The sequence below is a fragment of the Penicillium samsonianum genome (assembly GCF_028829775.1).
Source record: "Penicillium samsonianum strain IBT 33392 chromosome Unknown utg000003l_segment0_segment0, whole genome shotgun sequence".
NCBI lineage: Eukaryota > Fungi > Ascomycota > Eurotiomycetes > Eurotiales > Aspergillaceae > Penicillium > Penicillium samsonianum.
The window spans coordinates 3,373,848-3,392,348 of NW_026643261.1; the positions used below are offsets into that span (position 1 = coordinate 3,373,848).

The 18,501-nt window shown below is 48.2% G+C and overlaps 6 protein-coding genes across 6 annotated transcripts; 3 read left to right on the plus strand and 3 right to left on the minus strand.

Moving 5' to 3' along the window:
- Positions 1-484: 484 nt before the first annotated feature.
- Positions 485-4,764, minus strand: N7471_004882 (uncharacterized protein; the record flags this gene model as incomplete). Its single annotated transcript, XM_057277601.1, has 8 exons — positions 485-1,305; positions 1,360-1,561; positions 1,614-1,892; positions 1,945-2,051; positions 2,110-3,203; positions 3,260-4,421; positions 4,472-4,657; positions 4,722-4,764. The coding sequence occupies 8 exons, from the start codon at positions 4,762-4,764 to the stop codon at positions 485-487; spliced, it is 3,894 nt and encodes a 1,297-aa protein (XP_057137211.1).
- Positions 4,765-5,285: 521 nt separating this feature from the next.
- N7471_004883 (flavin-containing monooxygenase) lies at positions 5,286-7,389 on the plus strand (the record flags this gene model as incomplete). The annotated part of the gene is made up of 7 exons (XM_057277602.1): positions 5,286-5,602; positions 5,668-5,880; positions 5,935-6,092; positions 6,146-6,241; positions 6,301-6,437; positions 6,501-6,867; positions 6,926-7,389. The coding sequence occupies 7 exons, from the start codon at positions 5,286-5,288 to the stop codon at positions 7,387-7,389; spliced, it is 1,752 nt and encodes a 583-aa protein (XP_057137212.1).
- A 518-nt stretch (positions 7,390-7,907) lies between these two features.
- On the minus strand, positions 7,908-11,044 carry N7471_004884 (uncharacterized protein; the record flags this gene model as incomplete). The annotated part of the gene is made up of 4 exons (XM_057277603.1): positions 7,908-8,665; positions 8,736-9,678; positions 9,731-10,144; positions 10,211-11,044. Coding segments are annotated over 4 exons (2,949 nt in total), but the record flags the coding sequence as incomplete, so codon positions are not given.
- A 753-nt stretch (positions 11,045-11,797) lies between these two features.
- On the plus strand, positions 11,798-13,892 carry N7471_004885 (uncharacterized protein; the record flags this gene model as incomplete). The annotated part of the gene is made up of 8 exons (XM_057277604.1): positions 11,798-12,012; positions 12,059-12,541; positions 12,592-12,716; positions 12,768-12,962; positions 13,051-13,289; positions 13,337-13,393; positions 13,460-13,543; positions 13,596-13,892. The coding sequence occupies 8 exons, from the start codon at positions 11,798-11,800 to the stop codon at positions 13,890-13,892; spliced, it is 1,695 nt and encodes a 564-aa protein (XP_057137214.1).
- A 116-nt stretch (positions 13,893-14,008) lies between these two features.
- N7471_004886 (putative MFS transporter) lies at positions 14,009-15,705 on the minus strand (the record flags this gene model as incomplete). Its single annotated transcript, XM_057277605.1, has 3 exons — positions 14,009-14,926; positions 14,986-15,219; positions 15,277-15,705. 3 exons carry the CDS (start codon positions 15,703-15,705, stop codon positions 14,009-14,011), a joined length of 1,581 nt encoding a protein of 526 aa, XP_057137215.1.
- Positions 15,706-16,692: 987 nt separating this feature from the next.
- N7471_004887 (OSBP family protein) lies at positions 16,693-18,078 on the plus strand (the record flags this gene model as incomplete). The annotated part of the gene is made up of 4 exons (XM_057277606.1): positions 16,693-16,752; positions 16,801-17,126; positions 17,178-17,232; positions 17,296-18,078. The coding sequence occupies 4 exons, from the start codon at positions 16,693-16,695 to the stop codon at positions 18,076-18,078; spliced, it is 1,224 nt and encodes a 407-aa protein (XP_057137216.1).
- Positions 18,079-18,501: the final 423 nt, after the last annotated feature.

Consider the following 18,501-nt stretch of genomic DNA (forward strand, 5'->3'; position numbering starts at 1 on the left):
GGACTTAGGCTTATAAGATACTGTCAGATTTCATAGCTCTGTAGAACCTAGCTTCTACAACTCTTCAATACATCTGTCTCACATTGCACCATGCACTCGACGTAGTCCTCTCCTGACAGATACATGTACTACTTCAACCTGTACAGCTCTTGTTTGAAACGTATTCTTGTAATCACCAGTAAGCACAATCTTTCATAACAAGGTAGACTTTAGCTATCATGCCAGCATACTATCTAGTCTGAATGTTATGGAGTGCGGAACCCAAGAATGCAAGAAATTATATAATTCAACATTCCTGTTCTAGTACATCGGAATCCTTCTTGCTTTCACTCCTACTGTTAACCTCCGTCTTTGCGTTTTGTGGATCAAGCTTTTAACGTTTGAATTGTTGGAGCCCAACTCTTTTCATATATATATCGAAAACGACAGAAATACATTTGGTGAGAAAAAGAAACAGATAGAATATGTTTAACTAAGTATACTCCTACACCTCCTCTGCCAAGCTCCGATTGGCGGCCACACTACCGTTGGCGATAGGAACAAACGACGGCATGACCGTTGACTGATCCACGCTTGATTTCTTTGGTTCCCCAGGAACTCCATATCCTCCACCACCAGGGGTTTCAATGACGAAACGGTCCCCAGGTTGGACGCGGATCGAATTTTTGCCACCAACGGAGATATGCCGGCCAGCCTTAGTGATCCATGTGTTCTTCCCGCGCTTGCCATCATCGCCCCCTGCCATACCGTAAGGCGCAAAGCTGCGGCGTTCGGAAAGAATGGACACAGACATCGGCAGCCGCAGTTCAACGTCTCTGATAACACCTTCTCCTCCAGGATACATTCCGGCGCCGCCACTCCCTTCGCGAAGAATGAAACGACGCAGAATCACCGGGTAGCGGCGTTCTAGTGATTCAGGGTCGGTGATGCGCGTGTTGGTCATGTTGGTATGCACGCCGCTTGTGCCAGCCCAGCCGGGGCCTCCGCCACTCCCACCAGCGATGGTTTCATAGTATCCGAACCCATTCTCCCCGTCATTGCCGAAGGTGAAATTATTCATGCACCCTTGACTGGCAGCGCAGACCTTGAAGCTCTTGAAAATGACGTCCACGATCCGTTGTGAGGTCAATACGTTACCCGCGCACACTGCGGCTTCGAAGCTGGGCCGCAAAAGTGACCTATCAGGGATGATCATCTGTACAGGTTTGATGCAGCCCTGGTTGAGGGGAATGTCAGAGTTAACCATGCAGCGCAAAGCAAAGATAACTGCCGAGTTGCAGATTGCAATTGGAGCATTCCAGTTTCCTACAGTCAATCAGTTATTGGAATTTCTGTAGTGAGCCATCAGTATAAACATACCATAAACCTCTGGACCTGTTCCTGTAAAGTCAAAGATGGCAGAACCATCTGATGGATCAATGGTTACTTTGAGCATAATCGGGGTCCCGTCGTCCATGTAGTCGACCGCGGATATCTCTTCCCCATTGTGATCATTGGCAAGACGCTTCAAGAGGTTCCGCACGGCGAGCTCAGCCGAGTCTTGAATTGCGCGCATATACATCTGTATCAGTTAGCCTGGTCCGCTGCATCCTTATATCATCAATGGTAATTACCTGAACCACATCCATAGAATATTCCTGGATCAGTTGCCGCACGAGACGGATGCCGCAGTGGTTTGCAGCAACCTGCGCTTTCAAATCGGTGACATTATCCTGGAAGCATCGGGATCCACTGGAGCCTGGGAAACGCGCAGGCTCTACGCACAACACCCGGTGAAGCTTTTCCTCATCGAAATGGCCAGCGCGTACCAGCAGGTATGAATCAAAGACTGCACCCTCTTCGGATAGAAGCTTTGACAAGGGTGGCATTGATCCAGGAAGTATGCCTCCGACCTACGGACATTGTGTCAGTCTATGGATTACTTGAAGCATAAGGAAAACTTACGTCGGCGTGGTGACCGCGCGAAGCTGCCCAAAATATTATATCCTTTCCATCAGAGTCGAAAACAGGGGTAATGACCGTGAGGTCAGGAAGATGAACACCTCCAAATTCTTCATGATAATGCGTTAGCTACTAGAAGCACTGTCGTATTTGGTTTGGGGTACCTACCTGGTGTATTGGAGAGCAAAACATCACCATCTTGCAACTTGTCCTGCCACTCGGCAATCTGTGATCTGACTGCAAAGGCCATACTCCCAATCATGGCGGGTACATGGGGTGCGTTGGCGACCAAGTCTCCTTCGGGTGTGAAAATCGCACAAGTGAAATCCAACCGCTCTTTAATATTGGCGCTGATACTGACGTTTTGTAAAACGCGTCCCATTTGCTCTGCAACGCCCATAAACCGATGGCGGAAAATGGAAAGCTGAACTGGGTCAATGACCTCTGCACTGGTCAATTTCGGACCTGAGGAGCTCACGTCCAGGGCCAGTACATCTTGTGTCAATGTCGCCTTTGAGTGCGGGCTGACCAGGATTGTCTGGGTTTTGTCAATCACGATGGCCGGTCCTGAGATCTGGCACCCATCGCTCAAATTGTCAAAATGATATACTGGAGTGTTTACCCATCCCATTGGACTGAAGTAAGTGGATTCCCATGATTTAGGGACCGGGGCCACTGATCCAGACACGAGTTTAGGATGGGAATTCAAAGATTTGGCCGAAGGCCCAGAGAATATACTGGAGCCAATCGCTCGAACGCGAATAGTGTCAACATACACTGCACGGTTGGTAGGAGTGAATCCAAATTGCTGATGATGGGCTTTGATAAATTCCTCCCGAGGGTCGTCAGAGCTATCCAGGGAGACCATGATTGAAGTCTCGCTACCATCGTATCTCATATTCAGGAAGCGGCGGGTCTGAACATTGTTAAATGGTTGCATGGACTCATTGCCTCGGACGATGTCTGCGAGAATATCCATGTCGCTGTATATCGTTTTGAACGTAGAGTCGTCAAAGGCTTTTGCGCATACCCGCTCTTCCTCGTGCACGAGATCTGCTAATCCAATCCCATAGGCAGAGAGGATAGAGGAGTATTTGTGGATCAAAACTCTCCGAATTCCCAGGGCTTCGGCAATAGCGCAGGCATGTTGACCCCCTGCACCACCAAATGACGCGAGGTGATGCTTTGCAACATCATAACCCTTGGCCTCAGTCAAACTTCTAATGGGTCCGCACATTGCCGAGTTGGCGACCTGGAGGAAACTGCAAGGAACTGTTTAGCGGCCGGATCTGATGCTTGTATTCTGGATATTACTCACCCATCTGCAACCTCTGCCCACGTCAGTGATTTACCCGTCTCTTGGTTGATAGTTTGAGTGAGATCCTTGAACTTGTTGAGAACAACCTCTCTGTCCAATGGTTCATTCTCATTAACACCAAACACCGAGGGGAATTCCTCTGGAAGCAACCGTCCCAGTGCCAGATTTGCATCAGTCACGGTCAAAGGACCTCCTTTACGGTAGCAGGCCGGCCCAGGATTGGAGGTGGCACTTTCGGGACCAACTGACATGAGTCCATCTTTCCAGGCCAGTATACTTCCTCCACCAGCGGCGATAGTATTCACGTTGAGTTGTGGGGCTTGAATCGCGATCCCAGCAGTCGTTGTTTCGAAGATGTGATCCAGTTCACCGTCGTATCGACTAACGTCGGTGCTGGTGCCTCCCATATCGAATCCAACGACAGGGGTCTGCTCTTCTATGTCGAAACATGTTTGGGAAAATCCGATAACACCTCCTGCCGGTCCAGAGAGAATAGAGTGCAGCCCAGAGAGTTTTGACGAGGGCACCAATCCACCATCTGACTGCATGAACTCCAATCGCGTCCCGGACTGGTCGATATTAGGGAAATTCTTTGAGAATTGTTGCAAGTATTGTTCGATGTTTGGAGTCAGGTATGCGTCGACTACCGTAGAATTTCCGCGAGGGACAATTTTTGGTCGTGGAGAGGTTTGATGTGAGAGAGATACATATTTAAACCCAATCTCGAGCGCTAAGTCACGAATCTGCAACTCATGAGTTGGGAAGATGTAGGAATGCATCAGGCACACCGCCAACGAGCGGAAGCCTTTTTTATATATATCTTGCAGATAAGCTCGAGTGCTTGCCAGGTCGATAGGTTGCAGCACTTGAACAACCTCACCGGAGGTACCAACGATCGACTCGACTGGCTCTGGAGATTGCAGCTTCACGGTACGGAGATTTGAGTCACTGCATGCCCCAACTGTCACGCGCTCTTTGACTTCAAAGACGTCTGAGTACAGCGGTTTGGATCGTCGAATTGACAGATCGAACATGTACGGTCGGCTTTGGTTGCCAATATACAAGATGTCCTTGAAGCCTTCGGTGACAAGTAAGGCTGTGCGCTCGCCTTTGCGCTCGAGTAGCGCATTCGTTGCTACCGTGGTGCCCATGCGGATCCATTCTGTTCAATTAGCGAAGTAGCTAAACATGGTTCTGGGCGATGACTCTTACCAACATCCTTGAGATCTAGTTCAGAGCCTCGTGGAATTGAAGTTTTATAGTGTATCTCCAAAACACGGCGAATCGCCTCAGTTGGCGCGTCGGCATAGTGCTTCGGATCAACAGACAATATCTTCACGAGAATATCATCCCCATTGATCACTTTGCAGATACAATCGGTGAAGGTTCCACCGCGGTCTGGGTATACTAGTCAATATAGTATACTACACCAAATATCATACTGAGGGGCGTCAACACTCACCAATGGAAATGCGCAATGGCTTTTTGTTGGTACCTTCAGGCATATTGGATATGATGACAGGCTCAATCAATAAAATATAGTAGATATGATAAGTTGTTCAACGCAGAGGTAGAGCGGGGTAAGTGTGCCTATAAGAGGTCTTAGGTGGCTTATCATGATTAAAGTACAACTCCATGACTACAAGTACTGGCAAGACTTGTAGATTGACGATCATCCTATCCCCTCTTCGCGCTTCTCTCCGTGGTGGATATGGTGGAGATGGTGGAGATATGGTGGAGAGTGGGAGGAGCCCTACAGAGAAATGTGATTGAGGTCATCCTTATGATAAGAAGTGGTGGAGCTCCACCACTTCCACTCCACCAACGCACTGCAGTTTGGAAGAGCACTCAACGGATTGTCCACCATCTACTCAGCAAACCAAAGGACAAAATGTAGTAAAATGTGCGCTAACGAGGAAGAGTCTCATAAATGCATCGATCCCACGCCCTTACATCTCCGTGATTTGATGAGCGAAGCACTCTGATCATTTCTCTACTTTATTTATCCTCTTTCTTCTACCCCAAAATGGGATCTATCGGTGACTATCATGAGCTCAAGGCGGCCAATGGAGTTGGGAAAGGGATCAAACCTTATGAAATCGTGGAAGAGCCAAGTCGATACCGTCGCAAAATCCGCATCATTGTGATCGGAGCCGGCGCAAGTGCGTTGAACTTTGCCCATGACATCGACACAAGCCCGTTAGACACTGAACTAGTTCTTTACGAAAAGAACCCAGAGATTGGTGGCACTTGGTATGAGAACCGCTATCCCGGATGTGGATGCGACATACCTTCTGTCAACTATCAGTTCTCATGGGCTCCCTCTCCAGACTGGACCTCCTTGTAAGTGCAATCAAATACTTGTCTTGTCCGAATAACTAAATGGATATTGAACTTACTGCTGGTAGTTATTCGGGTGCACCTGAAATCCTGAAATATTTCAAGGGCATTGCCGACAAGTATGGACTTCGGAAATATATTCGCCTGGAGCACAAGGTGGTAGGCGCATTCTGGGACGAGCAGGATCAACAGTGGCATGTAAAAATCCAGAAAGGAGATAATCCTGAAGATGTCTTTGAGGACAAAGGTCACATATTGGTCAACGCAAGTGGTGTGCTGAAGTGAGTATCCTTGTCCTTTTACGGTTGTGAAACGATAAGACTGACGTACTTCAGCAAATGGAAATGGCCCGCAATCAAGGGCCTCGAATCCTTCAAGGGCCCTAGACTTCATAGTGCAAACTGGGACGACAGCGTTCAATTGCAGGGGAAGCGTGTTGCTGTTATCGGCTCAGGCTCCTCTGCAGTGCAAATCGTTCCAAGCATTCAGCCAAGTGAGTTTCGCCGATTCAGAGCGCGAAAGGAAGTATATTAATGACCAATACAGAGGTTTCATCTCTCAAATGCTTCATTCGCAGTGCCTCGTGGGTGACTGCCGGCTTTGGTCAACGATTTGCAGGAAAAGGGGGATCTAATTTCAAATGTAAGGCTTCCCTTAAGCAGGGCCCATCAAACCTTAATCCGAAATACTGACATGAACAGATAATGAGAAGCAAAAGGAGATACTGCAGAATGATCCTCAGAAATACCTGGCATATCGCAAGAAGATCGAGTCTGAGCTCAATTCCCGTTTCCGATTCATTCTCAATGGATCCGAGGAGCAAGCAAATGCGCGAGCAGTAAGATTCCCGTCTCAACCCAGTACACTTCTAGCCATTTTCTGACAAGGCAAAATCTTTTAGTACGCCGAGAAAGATATGCGGACCAAGCTTGCGGATCATCCAGAAATCGCAGACTCGATTGTTCCAAAAGACTTTGCAGTGGGCTGCCGAAGACCTACACCCGGAAATGGATATCTCGAGGCGCTTTGCAGCGAGAACACCTCGGTTGTCAGTCAATCAATTGAAGAGATTACCCCTAAGGGCATTAAGACTGCAGATGGGCTTGAGCACGAGGTCGATGTTATCGTGTGTGCTACCGGCTTTGATGTCAGTTGGCGGCCATCGTACCCGACAATCGGCCGGAAATCTCGCAGTCTGAGTGAGGAATGGAAGAATATTCCAAGGACATACCTTTCTATCACAGTTCCACACTTCCCCAATTACCTCAGTGAGCCCCTCCGCACCCTCGGCCCTAAAGTGTTGGAAGACTAATTCCGGCTGAACAGTTTTCAACGGTCCCTTTGGGCCCTACGGCCACGGAAGTTTCCTTCCAATTACGGAGACCATATCAAGACACTTCCTCCAGATGCTCGAGAAAATGTCATCAGAAGGTGTGACGTCTTTTGAACCCAAAGCTGAGGCAGTTGCGGATTTCTTTGAGCACCACCGAAACTTCATGCCTCGTACCGCTTGGACATCTCCATGTCGTTCTTGGTTCAAACAAGGAACGATCGATGGGGAGGTGATGATGTGGCCGGGCTCGAGAATTCATTTCTTTGAAACCATGAAACAGCCCCGTTGGGAAGATTACAACCTCGGCTATACAACCTCTAATCGGTTTGGCTATCTTGGTAACGGCTTCGCTGCACGCGAGTTCGATGGAAGCGACCTGTCGTGGTATCTGGGTATGATTGACGGGAATGAAAAGGCACATCTCCCCGATGAGGATTTTGAGGCCTTTATGGTTTAGTGAACTCGGGGACAGATACATCAGACCTATTTTTGAATCAACACACAGATTTGGACATTATTAGCCTCCAAAGTAAAGTAATCTAGACACATTAACAAAGGTCTGACAGTAGTTTTGAAAGTCTCCCTGGTCAACTTCTTACATGTCCTTCTATACCTATTTTTGATTTCTTGATGTGTAGAGAATGCGGAGTGTGTGTGTGTGTGTCTTCTCTTTTATCGATAAAGTGGAACAAGTTTAGTGTCAGCTATTCAGAAATTTTGAAATATGCTTCTTGAGACCGGAAGTCCCTAATAATAGTTGATGTATTTGGTTAACCAGTTGACACGAAGTAGACGGCAACTGGGGCCCGAGGCTTTATTATCTTGATCAAATCCGATGAGAGAGACCGTCGGCTTGAAAATTTATTTGATGTTGTGAGGTCGAACTCTAGCAGTGTATGAAGCGAATGATATGCAACGACCTTTTTATATTCAATTCTACATACATTGTTTTTATGACTCAAGTACAATAGTCTATCATAATGCCCACTGCTCAACTACATCAGCCAAGCTATCTTCATCTCCAACATTGCCTGGAAAAATGATCAATGGTAGCTCAGTCCATTTGGCCTTCCGTCCTCCTTGATCTTGACTTTTGAGATCTTCCTCGCTCTGGCACCACCAAACGGGAACCCCAGGCGCCGCCTGGCCCAGGACTCTTGCGCGCTTTATGGCTATACCAGCCGTCGCTGTATCAGATGATGTCACACCTCCCTTCGCTAGCAGGTATCGAGGGCAAACGCTCAAGTGGCGAACAATGTGTACCAAGGCATTCGCGGCTAGGTTGTTGATGTCCAAGTTCGTTTTTTGTTTTGAGGTTTCAGATGCCCAAGAATTGACAGAATCCAGTGTCACAAGGTCTCGACTGGTCATCACCAAGACATCCTTGCCATCTTGGAGATCTCCAGACGCACGTGCAACTATGTCTTGCAAGACGGATGAATGACGAAGCATTGTGGGAATGTCGGGATATTTCTGGAGCTCGATCAATAGGGCTGGCACTTCCACAGTGAGAGTAGTCAATTTGTCCCCTGATCTTTGGATCAATGATTGAACCTGCTTGGTGGACTTCGGAACATAAGATCCCGCTATAATTAGCCCTCCGGTGCGTCTTGTAGGTTTCAGCGTTGGGATCTGTCTCGGTAAAATGGCCGGTTTTTCTAGGATTCCGAGACGACTAGATACAAAGCTCGCTCCCGTTCGATAAGCAAAACGAACTTTGTGCTTTTTGCGTACTGCAAGTGAAAAGTCAGTTTGACGGAACTATGCACTGTAAAAGAACCAGAAAGAAACAAGGATGGTTACCTTCCAATAACGCCAGGCTGAACATAAGCATATCCTCCGTCTGGACTGCGTTAACGATCAAGATTCCACCTTTGGGCACGAGAAGCAACTTTTGCTCGATTGCAGGAACTCCTCCGAGTCTGATATCCTCTAATGTGACAGACAATATGTCTTTTCTGGAAAATCGCGATCCTGCTTTTTCACGAACCCACTCTCTGAGATTTGAGGATTTGTATCCAAAGGTTCTATCCTTGGCGAATGGAGTCTTTGCGGCTGGGACCAGGGTATCTCGGTCACCCACATACTGTACGTCGTCGATGGTATAGCGAACACCTGGTCCAAAGAACGGTGCGAGAATCCATGCATCGGGAGAGCCAATCGTATCAATATGCGATTCGACTTCTTCTAGGAAATGACCACGCAATGTAGAGTCCCCCCGAAGGACAACTTCGAACTTTTTGCCAGTCATATCAGCCGCCCGAGAAACGTTTCGCAGTATCTCACTGACTAGCGCGCGAGCTTCGTTGGAAGGCAAGGCGCGACTGTTGGTCAAAATGAAAAAGCCTCCGCTCTCTGATCGGAACTCTGAGGCCAGAAGATCAACATCCCACATGGTCAGGACATTAATATCGTGGCACGTCTGCGTTCCTGTTGGGTCATCGTCAAGAACAACGAGGTTGAAATCCTTCTCAGCCCGTAAATGATCTTGAATATTGCATAGGACGTTTTCAACGTTGTGCGCAGATTTAGGCAATTTTGAGTACAATTCCGAGAGGGGAACTGGATCATATTCGGTAATGTGCAAAGGTTCGGCTGAAAGGTCTGATGTTGTCCATAACTTGAGGAGCGCTGCTTGACCTTCCCCGCCCAGGCCATAGGTCACAGCCTGTTGTAACAGTTGGAATGTAGTAGCTGCGAGTTGAAGAGGATAGTTATGCATTTGGGCAAGGGTCATCACTTCTTTCTGTCGATTTGGTTAGTCCCGTCGATCGAAGTTTTGAAGAGGACCGACCTACCAGCTTGTCCCGTGTCTGTGTGATGGTGTATCCAGATAATAGATCGCCTGCCAAAATTATTGGGGCAACCTTTTTGAAGGATTCGCTAGCACCAGCGGCATTTGAAATAATTGATGTGAGGGTGCTGGTCGAAATGCCGAGTTTATGTCCGAGGGCCAGAGCTTCAACCGCTGCTAAGGTGTGGACAGTCTCCAGTAATTGGCATATCAAGTCAGATGCGCGTGAATTATCAGGGCTCTGGTAATGTGTTGCTTCCGAAACCAGAGATGGAGTTTGTGCTAGAAAAATTCGAACAAGACCTGCATCGTCGTCTTTTTCATATCCCATCCGCGCAGCATATTGATAAAGTCGTTCTGTGGCAGACGCAATATAAAGCGGGAAGTCCTGAAGGAGACCTTCCGAGGTCACAATTCGCTGATGTGGGTGTCAGTGGAAGAAATTTAATGCTTCTCTAAGGGTTACTGGGGGCAGAAAGCTTACCATATCCTTAACAAAGATACTGATAGCAGAGTGAGGTGTCCAGTCATTGGAGAGCATATGAGGTACTCGGTTCTCAAACATCCAACTACACGCTGGGCTTTTCAGAACGGTCTCATAGAATTCCTTTGTGTTCACTCCCAAGGTTGCAGCTAGTCCCATTGCCTCTGCAGAGGCCGCAATATGAACACCGGCAAGGTGCTGGTTAACAAGTTTGACCTTGTTTGCGGCGCCTAGCCCTCCCTCAATCTCGTATAGATTCTCGCTCATTGACTTCAAGATTGGCTGAGCAGTATTCAAAACATCCGTCGGACCCGATGACAGAATGGTCAGCATTCCTTGAGCGGCACGTATGGTTCCACCGGACACGGGACAATCCAACAACTGTATATCTGATCTTTGGAAGTCTTGGTGGATGCGGCCCAAAATTTCCATCGGAAACCCTGGAGCAACCGTTGAGCACAATATGACAATCGCGTTATGTGCCAGGCCAAACACTGCGCCCGTTGAGTCCGCGAAGAATGCATCTTCGGTTTGGGTAGAATTCGCAACCATGCAAATAACAAATGATGCACTTTGGACGCATTCCCTTGGACTATCAGCGGCCGCACCGCCCATGGCGAGCAATTTCTCTAGGGCCATGGGATTGACATCGAACCCGGTCACGGCGAAACGGTCTTCGAGCAAGTGTACGGCCATTCCCATCCCCATGGCACCCAAGCCGATGAAGGCAACCTTTGGCTTAAGAGCCATTTTCGTCACGAGTTTGATTTGTATATTTGAAGTGTGTTGATGTCGAATTGGAGGATAGGTAGATAAAACAGTCCATGCGAAATCCTCTGTTCTATTTAGACCTGACGAAGTGACGAAATGCCTACTTATTTCCCGTCAACGAGTTCGGGGAATTAGTGGTTTGGCGTACTAAATATCCCATTCTCGCAACCATATCGAAGTCACTAGATCTAATGAAGGTAGAAGGCTCCGGAAAATGAGCTCCACCACTCCACCACTCCACCGTCTACCACCGTCACTCCACTCTCTCCCTCACTTTACTACCAGTTCTCACCATGATATGGCCCATTAGAGGGAAAACAACAAATAAACCGGCCATTACAATTTCCTCTTAATCATCGGAGAGGATTTTTGTTTTTATAATAATTGTTCAAAGCCTCCAAAGAAGCGGCACAATTATTCACGTCATTTTCGCTTAGACGTCCTTAGAAATAATTTACCAAGGAATTCCTTAATCACCTATGAATTGAAGCCACACAGCCAAGAAAATTTTTATAGTATTCCACCCTATTCTCTACATATGTAAGTCTGCAAGTAAATGGTGTAGACGGGGTGACATTGAAAATCGGAGTTGACCCGGTGCCCGGTGTTCCACTTGATGCAACATTGCGCTCACACCTGGAACACTTGGGAATATTTCAGTTTAACCTGTTAGGATCTAGTCAAAGTAAGTTCTTGCCGACATTTAACATTTTGAATGGAATAAAAGATAAGGTAAGTTCGATGCGGGGTAACCTTGAATATGAAAGACAACCGAAACACATACAACATATATCTTGTCAAATTCACACTTCCAACATGGCTGAGATTCATGAAAATGATAAGAACGACGCGGCGGTTGATGTGACCCCAACCTCACAGCCACATCCCACCTTGGAGGAGTATGAACGGCTCTTCGGCGTCGACGAGGACGCGTATGAGCAGCCAACCACCACCAGGAAAGAACTTTGGTCCTATTACCTCTATTATAATGGCGATAACGGTGTCGGCCCGGGATCGTACAGTCAAGCTCTGTATGTACAATGAAAACACTGGAGATTTCCGACTAATCTCGTGAAGCTTCCAGTGGGCCTTGAATGGCGCCGGACATCAACCTGGCTCGAATCCACCTAAAGCCTGCACGGATTCATCGGCATGTGTAGTGCCGTGGGCGGGAGGCACAAGATCTGTATCTTCAGTGGTTCTTATTGCCAACGGCCTTTGCTTCACTTTCATGACAGTGATATTCGTCTGGCTAGGAAGTGCTGCGGACTATGGAACATTCGGCCGATGGCTTCTTCTGGCATTGACGGTGGTCTGCTGGGCACTGCAGTATGGTATGATGTCTATCCGGCATCCAAGCCAGTGGCCAACAGCGATGGGACTGTACGTTGTCGCATACGTTGCCTACGGCGCAACGTTAGTATTTTATGCTGCTGTATTCCCCCGTCTGGCGCGGTATACGCCCCATGTGCGCAAAGCGAGAGAGGAGGATCTCAGAGAGGGTAAGATCGACCAGGAGGAATATGATACTATTGAATCACTGGAGAGAAATCATATCAGGTATGTTTGATATTTTGAGCTCCGATTTAACATGTCGCTGACAATAGTAGCAACATTTCCACTGCACACAGCAACATTGGATACCTACTCACGCTCGTGCTTAATCTGAGCGTTCTACTTCCACTCCAAAACAACAGTTTCTCGAATAACCTGGCACTCTGTCTTACCAACTCATGTAGGCTTTCTGGGTAATCCATCGAAAGTCGAATCATCTGACCTTCTACAGATTGGGTCGTTCTTGGTATCTGGTGGTTTATTTTCCAGCAAAAAAGACCAGGTCCGAAGATACCAAAGGGATCAAGCTACACCACCATTGGGTTCAAGCAGATCTGGCTGGCCATTCGAGAAATTAGGTCTCTTCCACAGACATTTCTGTACTTTTTCGCCTATTTCCTTCTTGCCGATGGCCTAAACACGACTGGTGAGTTCATTCCTGATTTGCTGGGTGGAAATGAGACTCGATATATCCATAGATGTAGACGAGGGAATTCACTAACATGGATCAATAGGTACTCTCGTCAGCATCATCCAAAACGACTCTGTTTCATTTTCTTTCCTGCAGATCACATATCTGGGCATTACCCAAGCTGCCTGCTCAATCACCTCGACATTTGGCTTTTGGTACATCCAACAGCACTTCAAATTCAAGACGAAGACCATGTTTTTGTTCACCAATTTCTTCAGTGTTCTCATCCCCTTTTGGGGCATGCTAGGACTGTGGACCAATCGCATCGGGTATCACAATAAAGTATGTATCAGGCCCCAACTAAGAGTTTACAGCTAACAGCCATGGAGTGGGAGTTTTACTTCTATAATGTCATCTTCGGGCTTTTCCAGGCTCCATACTATGCGGTAGGCAGAACTTTGAATGGTCTCCCAACATGATCCCTGCCCTTATAGTTTCTAACATCATTCCAGTACGCTCAAACGATGATCAGCGAGCTGATGCCACGCGGCTACGATAACATGTTCTTCGCGCTTTTTGGAATAACTAATCGCGCTGTAAGTCGGATGTCTTTGGCGCTGTATTTCCTTCAATTAACTAACCTTCTAGTCTTCAATCATCGGTCCCAACGTCATTCAAGCCATCATAAACAATACCCACAACAGCTGGATGGGCTTCCCATTTTTGTTTGCCATCTGTGCCGGGGCAATGATCGCTATCTGCTTTGTAGACATCAAAAAGGGTCGTGAGGACTGTCGAGAATTCACCGAGCAGCGCAAGATAGACCGTGTCGTGGCGGAGAGTGGTCTAGATCCCAATGATATCCCAAAGGGGAAGCAACCTGCTCATAACGAAGATATCCCCGAGGTGCAAAACGAGCACGCAAACACTTTTGTGAGGGAGTAAGCGTGTGTAATTTGGGAACGCTTGAGCTTTTATTCTCTACCTCTCTTTTGGTCTCTGTTTTGATCATGACATGTTCTATCGTTAAGTCTTACATAGATGTCCCCAACGATGAAACTTCAAGTCTCAGCCTTTGTCGTATTCTGCTGTATCTCCTCGGTGCTCTCCTCAGCCTTACGCTGGTCCTTCTTTTCGACCTTATCCCGCCATTGATCGCCGAAGATAGTCGTAAGCCATACACCGACCCCAGACGCAACCAAAAATAAGGCGCTGATGGTACTAAACCACCCCACTCCCATACTCTCTACCGCCGGAAGAACAAGTCCCGACCCTAGAGCACCGAATACGTACCGTAACAGATAGCTACCGGCAACGACCTCGGCACTCCGGCCACTCGACTGCATAACATCCAGGCTGTAGGTGTTGAGACTAGGGAAGCAGAACAGCTGCGCCACTCCCTGGAAGAACATCGCAAGAACGGGGACTGGGATTCCACCAACAGCCTTCTCGACCGTCCAGCCGTAGACCAAGATACAGCCGGGGATGACACCACCCAAAAATATCAGACAAGACTTCAGTCTGTCTTCAGGGACTCGAACACCACCGCGTTTGCGGATCCATTTCTTCACAGTATAGTCTGCCCACCTTCCACCCATGAGTGTGCCAACAAGATACCCACAGCCTGGCGCGATGTAGAATAAGCCCGTTTGGATAGGGCTGGTGAGGTGGAAGCGTGGGTTGAGTACGTATCGAATCGGAGTTAGGAGAGAGTACTGGTTCCAGACGAGAGCACCGGCAGCGAGACCCGTGCAGAAGAGGTTGGGGTATTTAAATAGCATGATAGCAACTTGGAGGGGAGAGATCCGGTGCCAAAGGTATTTGGCTTTTTGCCACGTCGTCTTGTCGGCCATGTCGCCTTTGGTCAGATGCGGGTAGGTCTCAGGGAAAAAGAAGAAGACGAGAAGCGTGCCGCAGCCTCCAAGAGCTGCCTGGAGCCAGAAGATCACTCGCCATGAGCGGAAGGTGACAATCACACCCTATATTTGTAGGTCAGCAGAGTATCTCAGAGCTGGGTTTATAGCTAGAGTACACATACGCCAAGGAATGGCCCAAAGGCTGGCCCAATTAGGGTTCCTGACAAAAACCATCCCAACGCTGTTGCCCGTGCTCGGGGCTCGTATACATCACCCAACGCCGAGCTCCCAACAACCAAGAAAGATGTTCCTTGAAATGCAGTTAAGACACGGAAAATATAATATGCTGGGAGGTTGGGTGCCAGAGCAGTCCCGATGCTAAACGCAAAGAACAAGAATGCGCTCACGAGAAAGACCTACTCCCAGTTAGCATTAGATTGTTACTTCAAGATAAACTTCTGCTTGTTACCCACCGGACGTCGCCCCCAGACCTGACTAAAGGGTCCCCAGAAGGGAGCCGCAATACCCATGAATGCCATATATAGCGCATTGCTCGCGTTTATCACACTTCCGGTAGTGTTATAGGTCTTTGCCACTTCAGGTATACCAGCTAATATAGAGGTAGAGGAGATAGGTGCCAGGAAAGAGCAGAATGATAGGACACCAACAATGATGACCTTGCGGGCTGGTGAAAAACGTAGATATTGCTCCGCATCGACCTCCTGGAAGTCATCATTCACAGGCATGTCATGATGCGAAACATGACTTCGTACGTGGTCAAGAGTATTCACAGCTCCTTCTCGTTGTGAACGCCGGGATTGAGATCTCTGAATTTCGCTTTCATTCGCCCAGGACTGAGACCGTCTCTCCTCGCTGGAAGCTTTCGAGGTAGTTGGAGACATGGCGGGGATCTATTAGCAAGAGCTAGTGCCTGCTAGCTTGTGGTAAATCAGATCCGAGTCTCTTGTGGTGCAGATGCAAGATACGAAAAAAAAATTCTCTGCAATCGTTCTTAAATTCGGCTTCTTTCCGAGATCATGCTCGTCGGGTACATCCGTAAATGCGCGGGAAAGGCTTCAATTGGAATTGTAGTAACAAACGAAGAAATGGAAATAAATGGATTGAGTCTAAGCAAGTCAACAGCAACGAGGTACATCGCAGACTCGAAGCGTGAGTCATGGAGAGAAATTCGAATGCCTCTTTTCCCTATCATCTGGGAGGATCGGCGGGTTGCTTCCGACGTAGCGTTTTTTAGGCCAGTGGCCCCCGAACAAAGGACTTGCTATCATCTTTTGGGGTCCATCCTGCCCAATCTAGAGGCGACGGACCAATGTGATTCGGGGAGAAGACCGGTAGGGTTGCCGAGTAGGGCAGAGGGACGGAAAAGAATCCGGGGGCCTACCGAGGGTAGTCTATGTGGGAGATATGATTAATCCGTGACTACGGAGTATGTACGGAGTACTCCCGCATACTCCGTACAGGGAAAATGAATGAAAATGCAACTAAACCTCTTTGAAGTCTTATAAATTAGAAAAATATGCCCTGGAAGAATCCTAGCTGTTTTTAAGTCCACTCTCCAATCTTATAGCCTAGCACTGGCCCTAGTGAGAAATGGTCACTAAACAGTCTTTCACATGTCGAACAGATGCCAGTATATGTACAACATATGCATCATCTGATGATGAATGTCTTTGCAAGGGAGCATCTGGAAAACTACCCAATCTGGTGTTGTGGCTGTTCACAGAAGACACAGCCCCTGCCCATGACGTTATCCGCTTCTGACCGCCAACGACCAACTTCGTCCCTCCACCTCCCCCACACTCCTTGCTTTTATCTTGGAGATTTCGAGTCCAATTTGATAGCTTAAGAATTCATTCTTTTTCCAAAATATGTCCCCTCAGAGTCAGGTCCCCGCCAATAGCAAGGGCTCATGGACAAGTTTCCTAAAGGTATGCAGGCTCCCTTGTTTGAGTATACTTGGCTAACAAATTTCTTAGTCGATCGCCTCCTTTAACGGCGATCTATCCTCGTTAACTGCTCCTCCCTTCATCCTGTCTACTACCTCCCTCACCGAGTACTCCGCCTACTGGGCTGAACACCCCGCCCTCTTTGTGGCACCAGCTAAGGAGGCCGATCCCGAGAAGCGTGCTCTCCTGGTTCTCAAGTGGTTCCTCAGCACGCTGCACCAGCAATACTGCAGCCGTAGTGAGAAGCTCGGTAGTGAGAAAAAGCCTTTGAACCCGTTCCTTGGAGAGCTGTTTATCGGTAAATGGGCGGGTGACACGGAAGTGGGGGAGACTGCCTTGGTCAGTGAACAAGTCAGGTACGCGAGGCTACTTCTGTATGGAACTACAACCCTCTGATTAAATTGCAGCCACCATCCTCCGGCCACAGCCTACGCGATCCGCAATGAGAAGAACGGTGTTGAGGTGAGTGGATAAAGATTGTACCAAGCCATTGAGAGGTGCCAATAACTGACAATACACCCACAGCTGCAAGGATACAACGCGCAGAAGGCCTCTTTCTCTAGCACTATCCTCGTAAAGCAGATTGGCCATGCGCTATACACCCTCACCCTGCCCGGATCCGACGAAAAGGAGCAATACCTGATCACGCTACCCAATCTACACATCGAATCGTTGATCTACGGCTCGCCCTTCGTCGAACTGGAGAAGTCAACCAAGATCGTCAGCAGCACCGGCTATGTCGCCAAGATCGACTATTCCGGCAAGGGCTGGCTGAGCGGCAAGAAGAACACCTTCACCGCGAGCCTGTTCAAGGAGAGCGAGGGCGAGAAGAAGCCCCTTTACACGGTAGAGGGCCAGTGGTCCGATAAGTTCTCTATCAAGGACGCCCGCACCAAGGAGGTCGTCGACTCCTGGAACTCCAAGGAGAACCCCGTCACTCCGCTCTCCCTGGCTCCCCTCGAGCAACAGGATCTGTACGAGAGCCGACGTGCCTGGGGCGACGTGGCCGCCAACATCCAGAAGGGAGACATGGATGCCGTTTCTGGGTACAAGTCGCGCATTGAGACTGCTCAGCGCGAACAGCGCCGCATTGAGAAGGAGGAAGGCCGCGAGTGGGAGCGCCGTTTCTTCAACCGTATTGAGGAGAGTGCCGACGACGCCCAGATCCAGCGTCTTGCTAAGTTGGCCGATCTTGCTTTGGAGACTGATAAGACTGGCGGTATCTGGCGCTTCGATGCTCAGAAGGCTGCCGGCGCTCAGCCGCCTTACCACAAGGTTGGCGGCGAGGGTCTCGGTCTCACTGAGTAAATTACCTTTGGGCTTGGATACTTTTCTTTTGCTCATCTGAAATTATCTTGGGGCCTTGCTTGCACCACATAGATTTGACTTTTTGGATTCCTATTCTGTACCGTGTCATGTTGCATTTCCATTGTATATAGTTCTCGGTCTAGGTTGAAGCCGAAGCCGCGCACTTGCTTATATGCTTGAACTTGGCGGCTCAACCTTTCCATCTAATGATATGGTTTCAATTATATTGATGGTTTACTTACTTACACCTTTGAACCTAACCTAAGTATGCAGAGACTGAATGCTACATGAATAACGAAAGCCTAGCACTTTCTTGTGACTATGAGAGAGCTACAATGTACATTACTAGATCAGTGTCCATACATTATAGGTGCCATACTAGATCGTACAGGACATACATAATTCATGACACTTTTAGCCCAG